General features: G+C 37.2%; 1 protein-coding gene across 2 annotated transcripts in view; it reads right to left on the minus strand.

The window, feature by feature from the left end:
* Positions 1-702: 702 nt before the first annotated feature.
* The window catches only part of BTLA (B and T lymphocyte associated), a 28224-nt gene continuing 12713 nt past the window's right edge, over positions 703-16213 (minus strand). The window contains exons 2-6 of one of the 2 annotated variants that reach the window (XM_025477790.3): positions 13837-14151; positions 7942-7977; positions 6667-6807; positions 5944-5987; positions 703-3033 (exon numbers count right to left, since the gene is read on the minus strand). In XM_025477790.3, the coding sequence (XP_025333575.1) occupies positions 2758-3033; positions 5944-5987; positions 6667-6807; positions 7942-7977; positions 13837-14151 (812 nt within the window). In that variant the 3' untranslated portion in view covers positions 703-2757. Of the gene's footprint in view, positions 3034-5943; positions 5991-6666; positions 6808-7941; positions 7978-13836; positions 14152-16213 lie in introns of both variants that reach the window. The other variant, XM_025477780.3, reaches the window with a different exon arrangement.

The raw sequence follows: 16213 nt of genomic DNA on the forward strand, positions 1-16213 counted from the left end.
AAGGATGGATGGATAGAGCACAGTAGAGTTTTAGGGAGGTGAAACTATTCTGTACATTACTATAATAAGGGACACGTGTCACCATACATTTGTCAAAACCCATAGAATTAAAATAGCAAGAGTAAGCCCTAATGTAAACTATGGGCTTCAGTTGATAATGATGTGTCAACGTTGATTCCTTGATTGTAACAGATATACCATGTCCCACTCTGGTATAGGATGTTGGTGGTGGAGGAGGCTGTGCATGCATAGGGGCAGGGAACGCGGGAACGCATGGGGATTCTTTGTACTTTCCACTCACCTTTACTGAGCCTAAAACTGCTCTTAAAATACACACACACATAGAGAGATAGACAGGATCCAGCCAGAGAATTAATTCTGGAGCCTAGAAAGTCTTGATTGGTAGGCAAAAGTAATCAAATCAACCACATATGCCAAACTAGCCTCTATACGGGGAAACCTGCATTAAATTATCTAGGGTGTCTTCTGAAGATTGTAGAGCCATATTCTGGATCTTCTGAATCAGAATTTCTTAGCGCTCGGGAGTTGGTCATCAAGTTTATCAAGTTCTTGAGGCTGTTTTTAAGCACCATAAGGCTTGACAATCACTTTTCCACATGCATTTTTTTAGTACAAAAACTAATACTAAATTGATTCCAAATAAGTTTTAATAACTATTGTTAATGAAATAAGCCATGTGAATAATACTGAAATATATTTATTTGAGAAGTACAGATATAATTCTGACACCTTTTATTAATAAGCAATAGAAACATAAAAGATTTGGAATTGTGGCAGCATGGTACAAATGTAAGAATAAATCATTTGTAGAGATGAAATCGTTACCAACATTATCTTTACTATAAGACATGCTAAGAATATCCTAAAAAATAGACAGAAATATGTTGTTGCTTAAATTCAAGAAAATTATGAAAGAACTCTTTAGCTGTGTGTTTATCTGATAAGGGCAGCTAAACGTATCCTCCCATACTTCCTGTTTCTATATTTAAGAATACCGCAAACAGTTATTCTAATATATCTTTTTAAGTAGTTGCCTATAAAATGCAGCTTGGCTGAAAGAGCCCACCTAGAGCAAGTTGCTCAAAATTCCAGGGACAGCACTATCATACTGGAGAGATAACACTGACTCTAAACCAATGCTCATAATCCCAATCTAAGGGGCAAAATCTTAATGCCACTATTGTTACGGAAGAGAAGCCCCACCACAAAAATCTCAGTTTTATCTTTACGGCATGAGAAATTCTATGAGATATCATACTCTTATCCCCATCATTTCAAACATTATTTTCATATATTTTCTTTAATGACCCATTTGCTCTAGTATCTTGAACTTTTTAGGAAACCAATATGGAATGTCCATTTTGTCAGTTTCTCTTCTTACCATTTCTGTAAGTCACCTAGTCTTCTTTCTAATACACGCACACATGCACACACACACACACACATACACACACCACATTCATTTGTGCAGAAGTTCACATATTTGTTCCAATGGATCCCAACCTTTGCTGCCCACTTTGTACGAGGTCTACTGCCTTATGTAGTAGCAGCACCTGAGAATCCTAATAGCCTCAAGTTGTCGAATAAATTTGTAGGCTATTTATGAAATAATCAGACTCAAGTACTCTGGAAATTCAGAAAATTTAAAACCACCTCTTCTTGCTGTACTCAAGTGGCTGCAACTACAATATTTTAAAATGAATTGTTATGAAGCTATACCACTTCGTTATGTATGATGTTCCCTGACTCTTTAGTAAGAAGAGCAGCAAGATACAGATGTGCTTAATGAAAGTTTGGTGACCTGTACTGGCCAACTAAATATTCAAGACTTTTCTCTATTCCATTAATTGTGCTATCAGGTCAACCATGAAGCAGTTTAAGCTATCTATCTCCACTTGCCTGACGATACTTACTTTAACTGATTTTTATGTTTATTTAGACACCCACAATTATATTAATTCAGCAGCATTACATCACATTTATATACATTAGTCCAAGTGACCCAAACACTGAGTCACAACCTTGTTTATAAATGCACCACACATTAATTACTCCATTAATACCTATGTTTGCTTAGCAGTGTAACAGGGTAGATAAAACCATTTGTCCGTCAGGGAAGGGGAACATCTACTCTACATTAGTTGGTGTATTCCACATCTTTATTGCACAATCTGTTCTTTCCATTCTTTTCTTATATCAAGTCTGAAATGATTTCTTCTTTACATTTAAGAAACCCTAGCATGAGATGGACAGAGGAAATTTTCTCCTGATGGAAGAACAACCAGAAACATACTATCATTACTTTGTTGATGGTTGTGTTAGTCAAATTGGGACATTCTTTGTCAAGAGAGTGTAGTGAGCTGATCCAGATGACACAAATCTCTCTTGCCTACATGTGTCTCTTATCCTCAAAAAATATATTAACTTTGTACATTGGGTAAGATGTAGCTAAGTTTAAATGTTCTACTACCCTGCTACTCACAATATCACTCAGTTTTGGAGGGAAGGGTTTTTGTGTTGTTGTTCAAGGCTATAATATAAAAAAGTTCCCTCAGAACTTCTGAGAGAACTTTGGTCATTTGTCCTATGGACCCTTAAGACCTAAGCACCAACATGAGCCTCCTTAAAGTGAAACTTCTCAGGTCGAAGAATATTATTTGACATTCTGTTGGGCTCAGATAATGGTGTCGACATGCTGATCATTCAGTGATCACTGGTTGGAGATCAGGGTTGAGTTTAACTCCTCACACATATGGCTGCATATTCTGTAGGTGCTTCTTTCACATTCCTTGCTTCTCTTGCATTTATTCCAATGACAGAATGGTTCAGAGAGGCATAAACAACGCTCTGTTTGTTTTCCTCCAGACATGGGTTAGAATAAACTTCAGTCTCTTCCTGGACCCTAAGCCAAGGGTCATTATCATAAGTACTAGTCCCTGACGGCAGTGTTTGGGGATTTTGCCTGGTTCCCGCTTCAGTTTGCTCATTCCTAAAGAGCTGGGGAACATCAACCTATAAGAGAAAAAAAGATTGCTTTAAATACCACCTAAGGATGCAATAGTGCATACAATCAGCAAACTATGAGTACATGCTACATTGAACCAATGCATCAGCAGAAATAATTTACTCTTCCTCATATTCACTGTTGACACCTACTAGCAGATTCTTGCTTGCTAAAAGATGGAAGGTTTAAGGCCACTATGTTCCTCCAGAGTAGTTATTTTATGCTTTATTATTAGACACTGTTGAAGTCACAGAACAGTTCCAGCTATTTAAGAACGCTGCCTGATAAAAATGAAGAAACCTATTTTATTTATTTATTTATTTATTGAAGAGACCCATTTTAATGCTAAAAGTTGTTACTTCAATTTTTAAATCCCAGTTCTGTCAGTCAATTTATGTTCTTGAAGTTTGGCCTAACTCCTTGAAGGCATCGAGTTCACAGTCTTTGACAGTCTACATGCCTTGTCAGGCAACTTTGTTGTCCTTCTTTTATATGTGAAGTAGTACATCTCCTGCTGCTCCTTGGCCAAATTCCTCCATATATGCATGTATGGTCCTATCCTGAGAAGCTGAGCATTAGCTGCTGAGTATCCTGCTTCCTTCCAGTGAGGTGGCTGCCCAGAAAATAACACTAAGGCTGAATGATTGAACAAGGTTTTACCGTATCCAGTCTCTTGGCTCAGCTGAAAAATGCCCTAACCTCTATTCATTAAAATCTCTAGAGAAGCACTGAGGAAGAAAACTGTCATGTGACCTAATAAATAGCCAAAAATCCTCAATATATCAACAGGATTACTGTCATACTTTTACAATGTGTCTATGTCTGTCAACTCAGTTACTAGGCTCCCTTCCAAAAGATGGCTGGTTTCCATGAAAAACTTAATTAGAATGAATGAGGTAGAAGAAAACATGGTGCACTGTGGCTGACCCTATCCTGTGGCACCTCAGCAATGTGGGTGGAAGCCACAGAGGCTGGTGCACCATACTGTAGTCAATAGAGAGGACAAACACCAAAGCAGCTATCCTACTGTATATTTGTATGGCATTTTACCATTTACAAAGCACTTAAAAAATAGACAGCTGAGTGTTTTTTAGTATTCAAATACATTTATACCCTCCAGGGACTACTGTGGAATAAGACGAGAACTTTGGCTTTTATATATACCTGCCCTGTTTTTACCAGTTCCTTTCTCTTCTTTGGATTTCAATCCCACTGATTCCAATGCAAGTCCCTTCCTAGGAAACCTTTAGTCTCAGAGACCTACATGACATCACCTTATTTTCTGAAATGCTGACCAACTCAAATGGGACCAGAGCTCTGAATTCCTGTGAAAGACACAGACTTCTTAAAATAAGATTCCCGAATAATTACACACACAGAGAATACCTCTTGAATTCAACTTCAGATCATAAATAATTTATCCAGCCTACACAGGAAGAAATATGACTACATTTTAATCAACCTGGGCTTAACTTCAACAAGAAACTATTTAGATTATCATTTTAAATGGTTTCATGGATCTCAGTTCTGATCGCAACAGAATGTAATTCATTGTTTCTCACTACAGGAAGAAAGAAAACAACATTTAAGAAAATTTTCCTGCTTGGGGTACCTGGGTGGCTCAGTGGCTGAGCATTTGCTTTTGGCTCAGTTCATGATTCTGGGGTCCTGGGATCGAGTCCTGCATCGGGCTCCCCGCAGGGAGCCTGCTTCTCCCTCTGCCCGTGTCTCTGCCTCTCTCTGTGTCTCTCATGAATAAACAAATTTTTTAAAGAAAATTTTCTTACTTGAAGAAACAGAACTGTAGCCCCCAACAAAATGTTGCCTACTGCTGCTTACTAAAAACTTAATAGGAGTTTACAAAGTTGAATGTATTTGGTTTGATTTAAAAGTGGGCAACCTGATGGGGAAGTCTGTCATTTAATATAGTATGTAAAATTATTGGCTATATCTACCTTTGAGATTTCTGGAACTTTTGAGAAATTTACTACTTCTTCATCTCTACCCTTACACTCTGAAACATGCACACATGCACACACACACACACACACACAGGTTCCTTTGCAGTGCCTAACATATGATTATTTGTTTTCAACTGAAGACCTTCCATAAAATGTTTTCAGAAATATATTGCCTCATTTTGTTTGTTTTGAGTTCCAATACTCACACAACATTGAACCCAAAAGAAAAAGCCTAAGTTTATATTCCAAGAACTTGTGGGAAAACTGATCCTGCCTCCAAAATGCCCTTTGCTTTGTCTGGGAAGTCTCCTCCTTGATGAGCCCACATTCATTACAAGAGAGTTTTGCATAATAATTATACATATGGTCATGCTTCTTTATCTGCTTGTGATCTATGAAGAAATCACACATCACTTTATGAGATAATATACAGTTCATTCTTTCATTAACTCTCAACTCTTTCCCAGAAAGACTTTAAGGTATTTTTTCAAGAATATACGAGCAGTCTGAAATTACGTAACAGCTCAAGAAGAGAGGCAAAGTTGTATATCCAGTCTCTGACTTTTCTCCTTCAGTTCTACACTGCCACTCATGTTCTTCCAAAAGACCTCTTATTATGAGATTTGTTAATCCTGAAGAATCTTTACAATCCAAAGAATTTTAACAATCCAAGCTCCACTAAAAAGAAAATTCAACAGGGCCCTGTTCAGCCTTCCTCTGATTACACCAGCTAAGATGTTGAAACATTTTAAACATGAACTGTTTAAAGGTGGCCATGATGGAGGTAAATGTAAAATAAACACATTTTATAAAGTTAAGTCAATATATAGAGAGCATTTGGACAGCTCCTGGCACAGGGTAAAGTGTTCCATAGCCTTATTAAATTTGAAATAATATATTAAGGTTAACATGGTATAATCTAGATTGCATTTGTTTTAGTAGACATATAGAACATACCACGTTAATTTCCCTTCCTGCTGTATCAGAAGGCTTCTTTTGTTCTGCTGGAATTCAAAAACAAAAAATAAGAAACCAAGAAGAGTAAAGAACAACGCAAAATTCTTCCCCAATTGCCTGTAAGTTAAGGTTGTGCTAAGAATATAGTTTCTAGAATCAGACTGCTAGGTTGGAGTTCAGTGTCTAGAGCATAGGTGGGATGCTTCCCCACCCATGTCCACCCATTTGCATGCCAGTGGCGGTGTCCTTTGGGGATATTTGGTCTTCATTGAGACAAGGCATGATGGCATGTGGCTATGAAAAAGGGGATGAGACTAACTCAAATCAGACAAATGGACTTGAGAGATTAGTTCTCTTTCAATACCCTTAAAGTTTAGAATAGTTTCTTGTTTAATAAATTTAAGATTCACCTAAGTAAAAAAAAAAAAAAAAAAAAAGATTCACCTAAGTAGAATGGGTAAGTCCTAGCCATCTGCCCTCCTAATCACAACCCCTGCCTGGAGCACTGTGCTGTGATGATGATGCTTCACCGTGACTGGGAGGGACCTGAATTAACCCATCTGTCTTTTTGGTAGAACGATGAGTTGTCCCCGAGGATATTATCCATGGTTCCTCACAGGATATCAGGAAAGAAAACAACAGGAGCCAACTAAAAATTAATCAACCCTAATAAGTGAACCCCAAAGGTGTGGCACATAGCAGAAGGTAGAAAATAAAACCCACCTTGGTGCCTTCTAAGACAGCAGAATAGGTAGAAACAGGTAATGAGAAGAGGCAATGCCCCCAAAGGAAGCAAACTATAAAGCATCCAATGTTTGTTCTCCATCACTTCTGTGGAAGGTGGTCCTGAGGCACTGGTTGTATCTGAAATGTGAGTCAATGCTAAAGACAGTTAAGAAATTGGAGATATAATAGGATCAGTAATCCCTTCTGCATCATCACAACTTAAATGAAGGAGATATTTCCAGCTTCTCTTTCTCTTCTGGAAGCTTTCCTCAAGAACACTGGGCTTGATGAGCATATATTTGTGGGTGGCTCTGGGTTATAATTCATCTTTTGTAAGAATTTTTTATTCTACGAGGGTTAATCCCCTCTAAAAATACCCATAAACTGCTCTCAGCACTTCACAAGCTCTTTCATTGACATTGTCTTATTTAACTGTCATATTCACCACTAAAGGAAAGTAAGGAAGACTTTATTTTTATCCAGTTTCATGCCTTGATAAAAGTATTATTGTTCAGATCGCCCAAGGCCAGAGAGCTAGTGAGTTGCAGTTGGGACTCAAGCCAACATGTTTCTGATACTAAAATCTAGTTGCCTTCACACAATGGCTTTTTGTGGTCTCATAACTCTTTGGGATTTCCAAATACTAAGTACTTTTCTTATCCCAAGATATCTTTGTTATTGCCAAATGTGCCTTGCTGGACATACAGCTGGTGCTCATTGCTATGATCAATGTTAACCTCCATTAAGGTTCTGTTTGTCCGTGGTACGTTGCAATTCATTGATGAGTCATGAAACAGCGTAATAGATCACAAAAAAAAAATTAGAAACATGAATCACAGCAGAATAGAAAAATATAATACATTACACATCATTAATTCTGTATATATGTTGACTTTTTACACAGGAAATTTTTATTTATAGTTATATTAACATCATTTTCTATTTTCTTCCGCATGTGTTTGGTTTGAGGTAAAGGTGGTCAGGAGCTACTGAGGGTAGGAAAACAGTGGTTAGATAATTCAGAGTGGTAACAAATGCTGTATTGTTCATGCTGCAGCTGCTGCTTGGATTTGGACAGCAGCCAAGTCATTACCAAGATGACCAACACAGCTGTCTGGGGGACGGGTATAGATAGAAATAAGGAGGAAGGTTCCCACATAGATAACTTAATGCAAACAAATACACTCAATTGGGAAAACGCAACTTCTATTATTTCTCTGACCACCAAATAATCTACTGTTCTTAATTTTGTTGGACTAGTTTGCTACTTACTTAGTACAGGGTGTTCTGAATTATTTCGAGTCCATTCTGAAATAGAAAATCCAGATAAAGAATTGAAATCGTTATGAAAATAATACTTGGGATCCCTGGGCGGCACTTTATGGACACAAAGTAAATCTCTGGGTTTATTTTGAAGCCTGATGAAAGACTAAATACAACACAGTCTTTGTCTGCTTTGATTCCTGCTTCCCAATTATTTAAGTATAAGGATAGGATACAGCCTCTATGACACATTCTGACACTTGAAAAAAAAACAAGATGTTCATTCAACAAGTGCTTAATGGGGCATAGAAGGCCACAAGGAAAGGATGTGTCTGATGACATGCTGAGTATCATTCTGAAACAGATTGTGCCTCCCACTTCCTGCCCACTCAGACCATCCCCACTTTTCTGCTGGGAGGATGACCATCTGCCCTTGTGAAGTTCCTAATCAGGGACTGACCAAGGGCATATTGGAGAGGATGGAGTTGCAGGCCAATGTGCATTCCCAGGACTGCTTCCCAGCTCCGTCAACTTTTTTCCTGGAGCTTTGCTTTGCAAAGCATTTTTCTTCATTCTGGGAGAATATTCTGGGAGAATATTGCTTTCCCAGTAGCATCAAGTCCTGACTCTGCCAAAGCCCTGTTCTTAACTTATTCTCTTCTTTTCTTTTTTTAAACATGGACCAGTTCTTAACTTGAATATAAAAAGAAAAGGAGAGTCAGATACAAAAGCAGGAAAATTTCCAATAGCCCCTGAGAAAGATATTTCAAGAGGAGAAAATTAAAAATTTTTTAAATCATACCTCCACATTATTTTTATGAAAAGCATCGTCCTTGACAACCTCTTAATCATAGGGCACAAACTGAAGGTTGCTGGAGGGGAGCAGGTTGGGGGGATGGGGTAATTGGGTGGTGGACATAAAGGAAGGCACGCGGTGGGATGAGCACTGTGTGTTATATAAGACTGACGAATCACTGACCTCTCCCTCTGAAGCTAATGATACATTATATGTTAAGTAATTGAATATATTTTTAACTTATTTTTTTAAAGATTTTATTTATTTATTTCACAGAGAGAAAAAGAGAGGGAGCACAAGCAAGGGGAGCAGTGGAGGAAGAAGCAGGCTCTCCACTGAGCAGGGACACAACATGGGGCTCAATCCCAGGACTCTGAGATCATGACCTGAGCTGAAGGCAGACATTTAACTTACTGAGCCACCCAGGTGCCCCAAGTAATTGAATTTAAATAAAAAAAAAAAAAAACACCACAGTTTCTGCCTCCCAGGACACTATAATTCTTCATGGTATAAAGAACATTTCCAAAAAAAAAAAAAAAAATTTACATACATTACTGTAGTACAAGAAAATGTCTGATAAATGAAAGGCACAGACCTTAAATGACAGGAAATTTGCCAGAAAAGAAAGATCACTTCTCCTAAGATGAACTCTGGAAGGCTTCATTAAGAACTTGGGAAATGAGCTGGGCTCGACAGAAAAGTAGAATTGCAGGAGGTGGAGGCAGATGAGTGGTGATAGCAGCATAGGAAGGAACATGGCGAAGACATGTGATGGCAGGGAGAGCTATTGGGCTGGAGCAAAGGCTCGAAGTGGAGTCCAGAAACACTCCAGAAAGGCAGGTGGCAATGGACTGTGGAAGGCCTTGAATGCTCATTAAGTGCGAGCCCAACATTAGAAGCCCTGAGGATGCTCTGCCAAAGACTCAATAGAGGAGTGGCATCATGGAAGCCATTTATTAGGCAAATTAAGTATATTAGGAAGATATTTGGCTGAGCTGAACCAAAAGAGAAAACACTAAAGACACAGAGTCCATATGGCTGATTGGAATATTTGGAAGGAAGATAGTGAAGGGTTGAGACACTCATGAAGCTGTAGGAGGGAGGCAATCCCAGACTGCAGGTTGCTGACAGATAAGATTCGAAGGCCAAAGCGAAGTCTTTGGGAATCCCCTCAGGTCAGGAGCATTCATTCACAAAGTGATAGGAAATTTAGGAGAGTACAAAGTCAGGAGAATAGAAATCTCCAAAGGGAAACTTCAAAGGCCCTTCGTGTCTCACCGTTCCCTCTTTCTCTCTCATCTCCAGCGTGATCCTAACAAGCGTATCCCCGCCAAGGAACCGAGTTCCAGGGAGAAGCTGCCTCTCTTCCCTTTGGCCCCCATCTCCCCAAGAGGGACAGATTGTTGATCCTAATTTCAGCCCCTACTTGATTCCTAGAACAGGCACCTTCATGCATTTTACAAACTGTGCCACCATCTGTAGTGACTGGAATGACCCCACTATGGGACAGAGGAGACAAGTAATACCCCTGAGACAGTTCCATGTCAGAAGCCATTATTGGCTTGCCCCTGACACTGGCTAAATTCCTCCCTCTTGTACAGAAGGGGATTGGTTCCCATGAAGGAAAACAGAATTACACAAGAAGGCTGTTTTACCAAGGAATGTGAACTCAATGCCACTGCATTTAATTTAATTAATTAATTATTTTTTAAAAAATTAAGGATTTTATCTATTTATTTGAGAGAAAGAGACAGAGATAGCTACCGAGATACCATAAGCACGGGGAGCACCAGAGAGAATGGGAGAAGCAGGCTCCCTGCTGAGCAGGAAGCTTGATGTGGGACTTGATTCCAGAACTCTGATATCATGACCTGGGCCAAAGGCAGACGCTCAACCAGCTTAGCCACCCAAGGAACCTCCATTTAATTTTATTATACATTATATAAACAATCTAATAGTGTTCAATTGCTGTATTTTCATAGTATAATTAATATCTTAGGAGTAATGTTTTGCAAGTTTTGCTTTTTTTATCATTTATTTTGCCAGTTAAAAAAGTAATATTTCTTTAAAAATTCAATACCTTAGTATGTAAATTGCTCTATCAAGAGCAATTTTCTCCAGAAAGCATTCTGGAGGGAGAAGCAGGCTCTCTGCAGGGCGCCCAATGTGAGACGTGATCCCAGGATCCTGGGAGCATGCCCTGAGCCGAAGGCTCAACCAATGAGCCACCCAGGCAACCTAAAGGTTTTAAGTTTTTATGAAGTACAATTTACTTCTTTATGTATCTATGCTTTTGATGTTGTATGAAAAAAATGACAATTCCAAGATCATGAAGATCTACTTCCACATTTTCCTTAAGGAAACATAGTATTAAAATTTTATATGGCTTTTATTGTTTTAGTTCTTATTAAATATCTGATCCATTTTTACTTATTTTTGTATATTATATGAAATAGAGTTCCAAATTCATTCTTTTGTATATGGGTATCCAATTGTCTCAGCACCATTTATGGAAGAAACTATCCTTTTCCCATTGAATGGGTCCAGTAGCCTTGTTAAAAGTCAATTGGCCATTTCATTGTGGTTTTAATTTGTATTTCCCTGATGATGAGTAATATTGAGCATTTTTTCATGTGACTGTTAGCCATTTGCATGACTTTTTTGTAGAATGTCTATTCATGTCTTCTGCCCATTTCTTAACTGGATTATTTATTTTGTAGGTGTTGAGTTTGATAAGTTCTTTATAGATTTTGGATATTAGCCCTTCATTGGATATGTCATTTGCAAATATCTTCTCCTATTCCATAGACTGCCTTTTAGTGTCGTTGGTTGTTTCCTTTGCTGTGCAGAAGATTTTTATCTTGATGAATCACCTCACACCTGTCAGAATGGCTAAAATTAAAAACTCAGGAAACAACAGATATTGGCAAGGATGCCGAGAAAGGGGACGTTTTCTTGCTCTGTTGGTGGGAATGCAAACTGGTGCAGCCACTCTGAAAGACAGTATGGAGGTTCCTCAAAAAATAAAAAAACAGAACTACTCTACATCCCAGCAATGGCACTACTAGGTATTTATCCAAAAGATACAAAAATACTGATTCAAAGTGTTTCATGCACCCCAATGTTTATAACACAGCTATCAACAATAGCCAAATTATGGAAAGAGCCCAAATGTCCACCAACTGATGAATGGATAAAGAAGATGGGGTGTGTATATAGAATATTCCATTCATATATATAATATTCTAGTATATATAATGGAATATTACTCAGCCATCAAAAAGAATGAAACCTTGGCATTTGCAACAAACATGGATAGAACTAGAGGATATTATGCTAAGTGAAATAAGTCAACCAGAGAAAGACAAATACCATATTATTTCACTCATATGTGGGATTTAAGAAACAAAACAGATGAACATAGGGGAAAGGAGGAAAAATAGATAAAAATAGAGAAGGAGGCAAACCATTAGAGACTCTTAACTGTAGAGATTGAGGGGAGATAGGTGGGGGGATAGGTTAAACGGGTGATGGGCATTAAGGAAGGCACTTATTATGATGAGAACTAGGTATTACATGTAAGTGATAAATCACTAAATTCTACTCCTGAAACTAATACTATACTGTATGGTAACTAAATTGAATTTAAATAAAATCTTGGAAGAAAAAAAATGTAAATTATCTAAAGATGTATGGATTTATTCTGGACTCTTAATTCTATTCTATTGATCTGTATACCTATCTTTATGGCAGTACCACGCTCTTTTGATTATTGTAATTGAGTAGTAAATTTTTAAACAAACAAGCGCAAGTCCTCCAACTTTGCTCTTCTTTTCCAAGATTTTTTTTTTTTTTTTTTTTTTTTGCTATTTAGATCATTGCAACTGTATGTAAAGTTTAGGATCATCTTTTTCATCTATGCAAAATTTTAAAAAAAGGGTTGTTGGGATTTTGATGGGAATTGTATTGAACCTGTAGATCACTTTGGAAGATATTGCCATCTTAACAATTTTAAGTCTTTCAAAGTGAACATGGCATGTTTTTCCATTTATTTACATCTTTAATTTCTTTCAGGCATGTTTTGTTCAGTATACAAATCTTGAGCCTCCCAGGTAAATTTATTTGTAAGTATTTTATTCTTTTGGATGCTACTATAAACAGAATTGTTTTTTTTTTATTTTCTTTTCAGATTGTTCATTGCTAGTGTTTAGAAATACCATTGATTTTTTAGCTGATCATACAACCTTGATGAATTAATCTATTAACTCTAGTAGCTATGTGGATTTTAAAGGATTTTCTATATATAAAATCAGGTCATTTGTGAATAGAGATAGTTTCACTCCTTCCTTTCCAATTTTGGATGCCTTGTATTTCTTTTTTTCTTGCCTAAGTCTTCTGGCTAGAATTTCTAATTCAATGTTGAATAGAAGTGGCAAAAGCAGACATCTTCATTGATATGATGTGGGATTTTCATAAATCAAACGTGTTTATTTATTTTCCTCTACTCTGTTTGCTGTCCATGTTTTATTCAGTTTGGTTTTGCTCAACTTAACCTCAACCTGATGTTTGAGCCTATTGAAGGCCTCTGGGAGGCACTGGGGAGGCAGCTAAAACTATAAACATCCTCAAAACTCATCAGGGAGACAGGCTTATTTGTGCACAGTTTGTTCTCTGTGCAATCTACGAATCACTAACAAATTATAATTGAACACCACAGATATGACTTCAAGGATTTATTATCAATAAAAGTGAAGGACTGGTAAGTGGAAGAAAAAAGAAAAGAGGACAAGGAATAGAGAACTGTCTACTACTATTGGTATTTACTTGGTAATTTTTTCTATTTTTCGGTGATCTACTTTTGGATTTATAGAATAAATGCTATACTCCCTAGAGGCATAATAGCTTTTATTATATTTTTTCTCTATTTTCTTCTACCTCACCTACCCCAAAATTGCACACACACTTGCTCACAAAGATCACAATCTGAGGAGTGTGGCAGCCCCCTGATTTACATGACTTCAGTATCTAACATAGTTGTTTGAGAACCTGGGTGCTCCTTTTTCTTAAAACAGACAAAAAAAAATATGAGATAGTCTTGTAGAACTCACCTGTCACATTAATGGTTACTGAATGGCTTTCCACATGTCCAGATGGAAAATCTGCAGAACAGCGGTATGACCCGGTGTCGCTAGGCAGCAGGGGATTAAAATGCAGAATAAACACTGAAATATTCCCCTTTTCATTCCAATTCTGACGTTTATAGTCAAGAGGTTGACAGGTTTTTTCTTCAAGCTTGCACCAGCTCACGTTAGGTCTGTTAGTACAGTATTTCACAGGGCAATTCAGAGCAAATGAATTCCCTGCTGAGACAGTGTGTACGGAATATCTCTTTACATACAGTTGTTCATTACATGCTTTTTCCCCTGAAAGATAAAAACAAAATTAAAATCAAATAGGCTCTAGAAAGACCAGATATTTGCCACCCAACAGTTTCTGCCAAAGACTTCTCAAATACGATTTTATAATTTTCCTGGATAACATTTTTCAGTATATTAACCCTTACTAGCAGAGTGTCTGGTACATAGTAGGCACACAATGAGTATTTGTTGAAAAAAAAAATTCGTCAATTTCCAAAATATTACTGATCGTTTTTGTTGCTATGAAATGTTTTATTATTTTGTGGCTATTCCAATAGTAGCAAAAAATAAAAGCAATTTTCAGTCAATAATTTATTATATTCCAACATTAGGGAACCCCGGGTGGCTCAGCAGTTTAGCGCCACCTTCAGCCCAGGGCGTGATCCTGGAGACCTGGGATCGAGTTCCATGTCAGGCTCCCTGCATGGAGACTGCTTCTCCCTCTGCCTATGTCTCTGCCTCTCCCTCTGTGTGTGTCTCTCATGAATGAATAAATAAATAAAATCTTTAAAAAATAATGATAATAATTTATTATATTCCAGGGGCTGTTAAACCATACTAAGTATTTGAACTCTAATCTGCACAACAAAATATATATGTTATTATTATTATGAAACCTATATTACAGATGTAGGAAAGCATTTGCCTAAAGTTATATGCTAATAGCTTAATAGCATTCAAACAAATACTAGAATCCATTACTCTGTAACTCACTAACCATTACTCTGTTACTGTTTCTTGAGTAGTAATCACATTTTCTATTACTAGTTCTGATATATTCCAAAAAGTGGGAGAGAGGAACTTTTGTAGACAATTATTTCCTTATTATACTTGAAATTAGAAATTTTCTTTACTTGTTTCTCAAAGGCCTTAGCGCTGTCTTGCAATTTTTTCCATGACTTTTTCTATGTAGAACACATGCAACTCAAGATAATTGTTGGATGATAGGACGTTCTGACATAACCTGAATGTTTTGTCTTCTGAAAGGGCAGGAGGAACAGTGATGCACCTCTTTTGGAAGTTCTGCCTATTGGCCTAACCTAATGGAAGTTGTCTCCCTCTGTTTTGGTGGAGAGAGCTTTTTCCTGGAAATGAATTTTCTGTTATCTTCTATGAACCTTCTGTTAGCAATTGTCAATTGCATAAAAAATCTGCAGCCAAGAAAAAAGAATTTTTAAAACTATATTTTTGAATAAGTTCTGTTTCTTTTAACTTACCATGAAAGTATTTACCCGGAACCTCAATATTTAGGATGTAACTGGGAACCAAGATACATGAAGAAGTGTTCACTAAACAGCAAAATAGATACTGCAGGAATCCAAACTCATCTCCCTCTATACATAATCCTTACAATTCCATTATCATTGCCTAATTAGCTTAAGAGCATAATTGTGTTATATGATACAGAGTCACAATTATACTGAGAAGACTGAATCAACAACAAACTTTGAATTAGGCTTAATATATCCCTTTTTTTGAAACCAAGAAGAGTTCAATCTATACAAAGAATTTAATCAGAAATGGTCACTTCAAAAAACATTTTGCCTCCAAAGGGTCAAACCTCAATTACTTTAAATGTAAATGTATGTGGAAGTATCCATTCTCTGTTAATTGTTGGATTATATTGTCCCTTTGGAGACACATGCACGTGAGCAAGAGAAATGGCACCAATTTATGACAACTGTTTAATTTCTTTTTGCATCAGTTGCATGAGTGTATATAAATCATAGAATATTCTACTACCGAACGGACTCCCAGTGCTAGTAAAACAAAATAACTACAATCAGCCAGATTCCTTTATGAATGTTATAGTGGCTCATACTTTTTTATTTTTCCATTAGAGTTAAGGTCTTAGAGTGTCTTCTCTTTAAGTTCCTTTTCCTACAGCCTCATGTTTTTTTTCTTGGCTCTGTCTTTCCCTGTTCTGAACTACTTTCTCAGCAATATATCCAATACATCCCCTTCATAAATTTCTTACTCTCACCTTCAGTGGTTCCTCTAAACAAATGTACCATCTCATGTAAGTATAATTGAGATAATAGCATAATTCTCTTTTAAGGACAAAGCA

Source organism: Canis lupus, chromosome 33 (assembly GCF_003254725.2).
Source record: "Canis lupus dingo isolate Sandy chromosome 33, ASM325472v2, whole genome shotgun sequence".
Taxonomy (NCBI): Eukaryota; Metazoa; Chordata; class Mammalia; order Carnivora; family Canidae; genus Canis; species Canis lupus.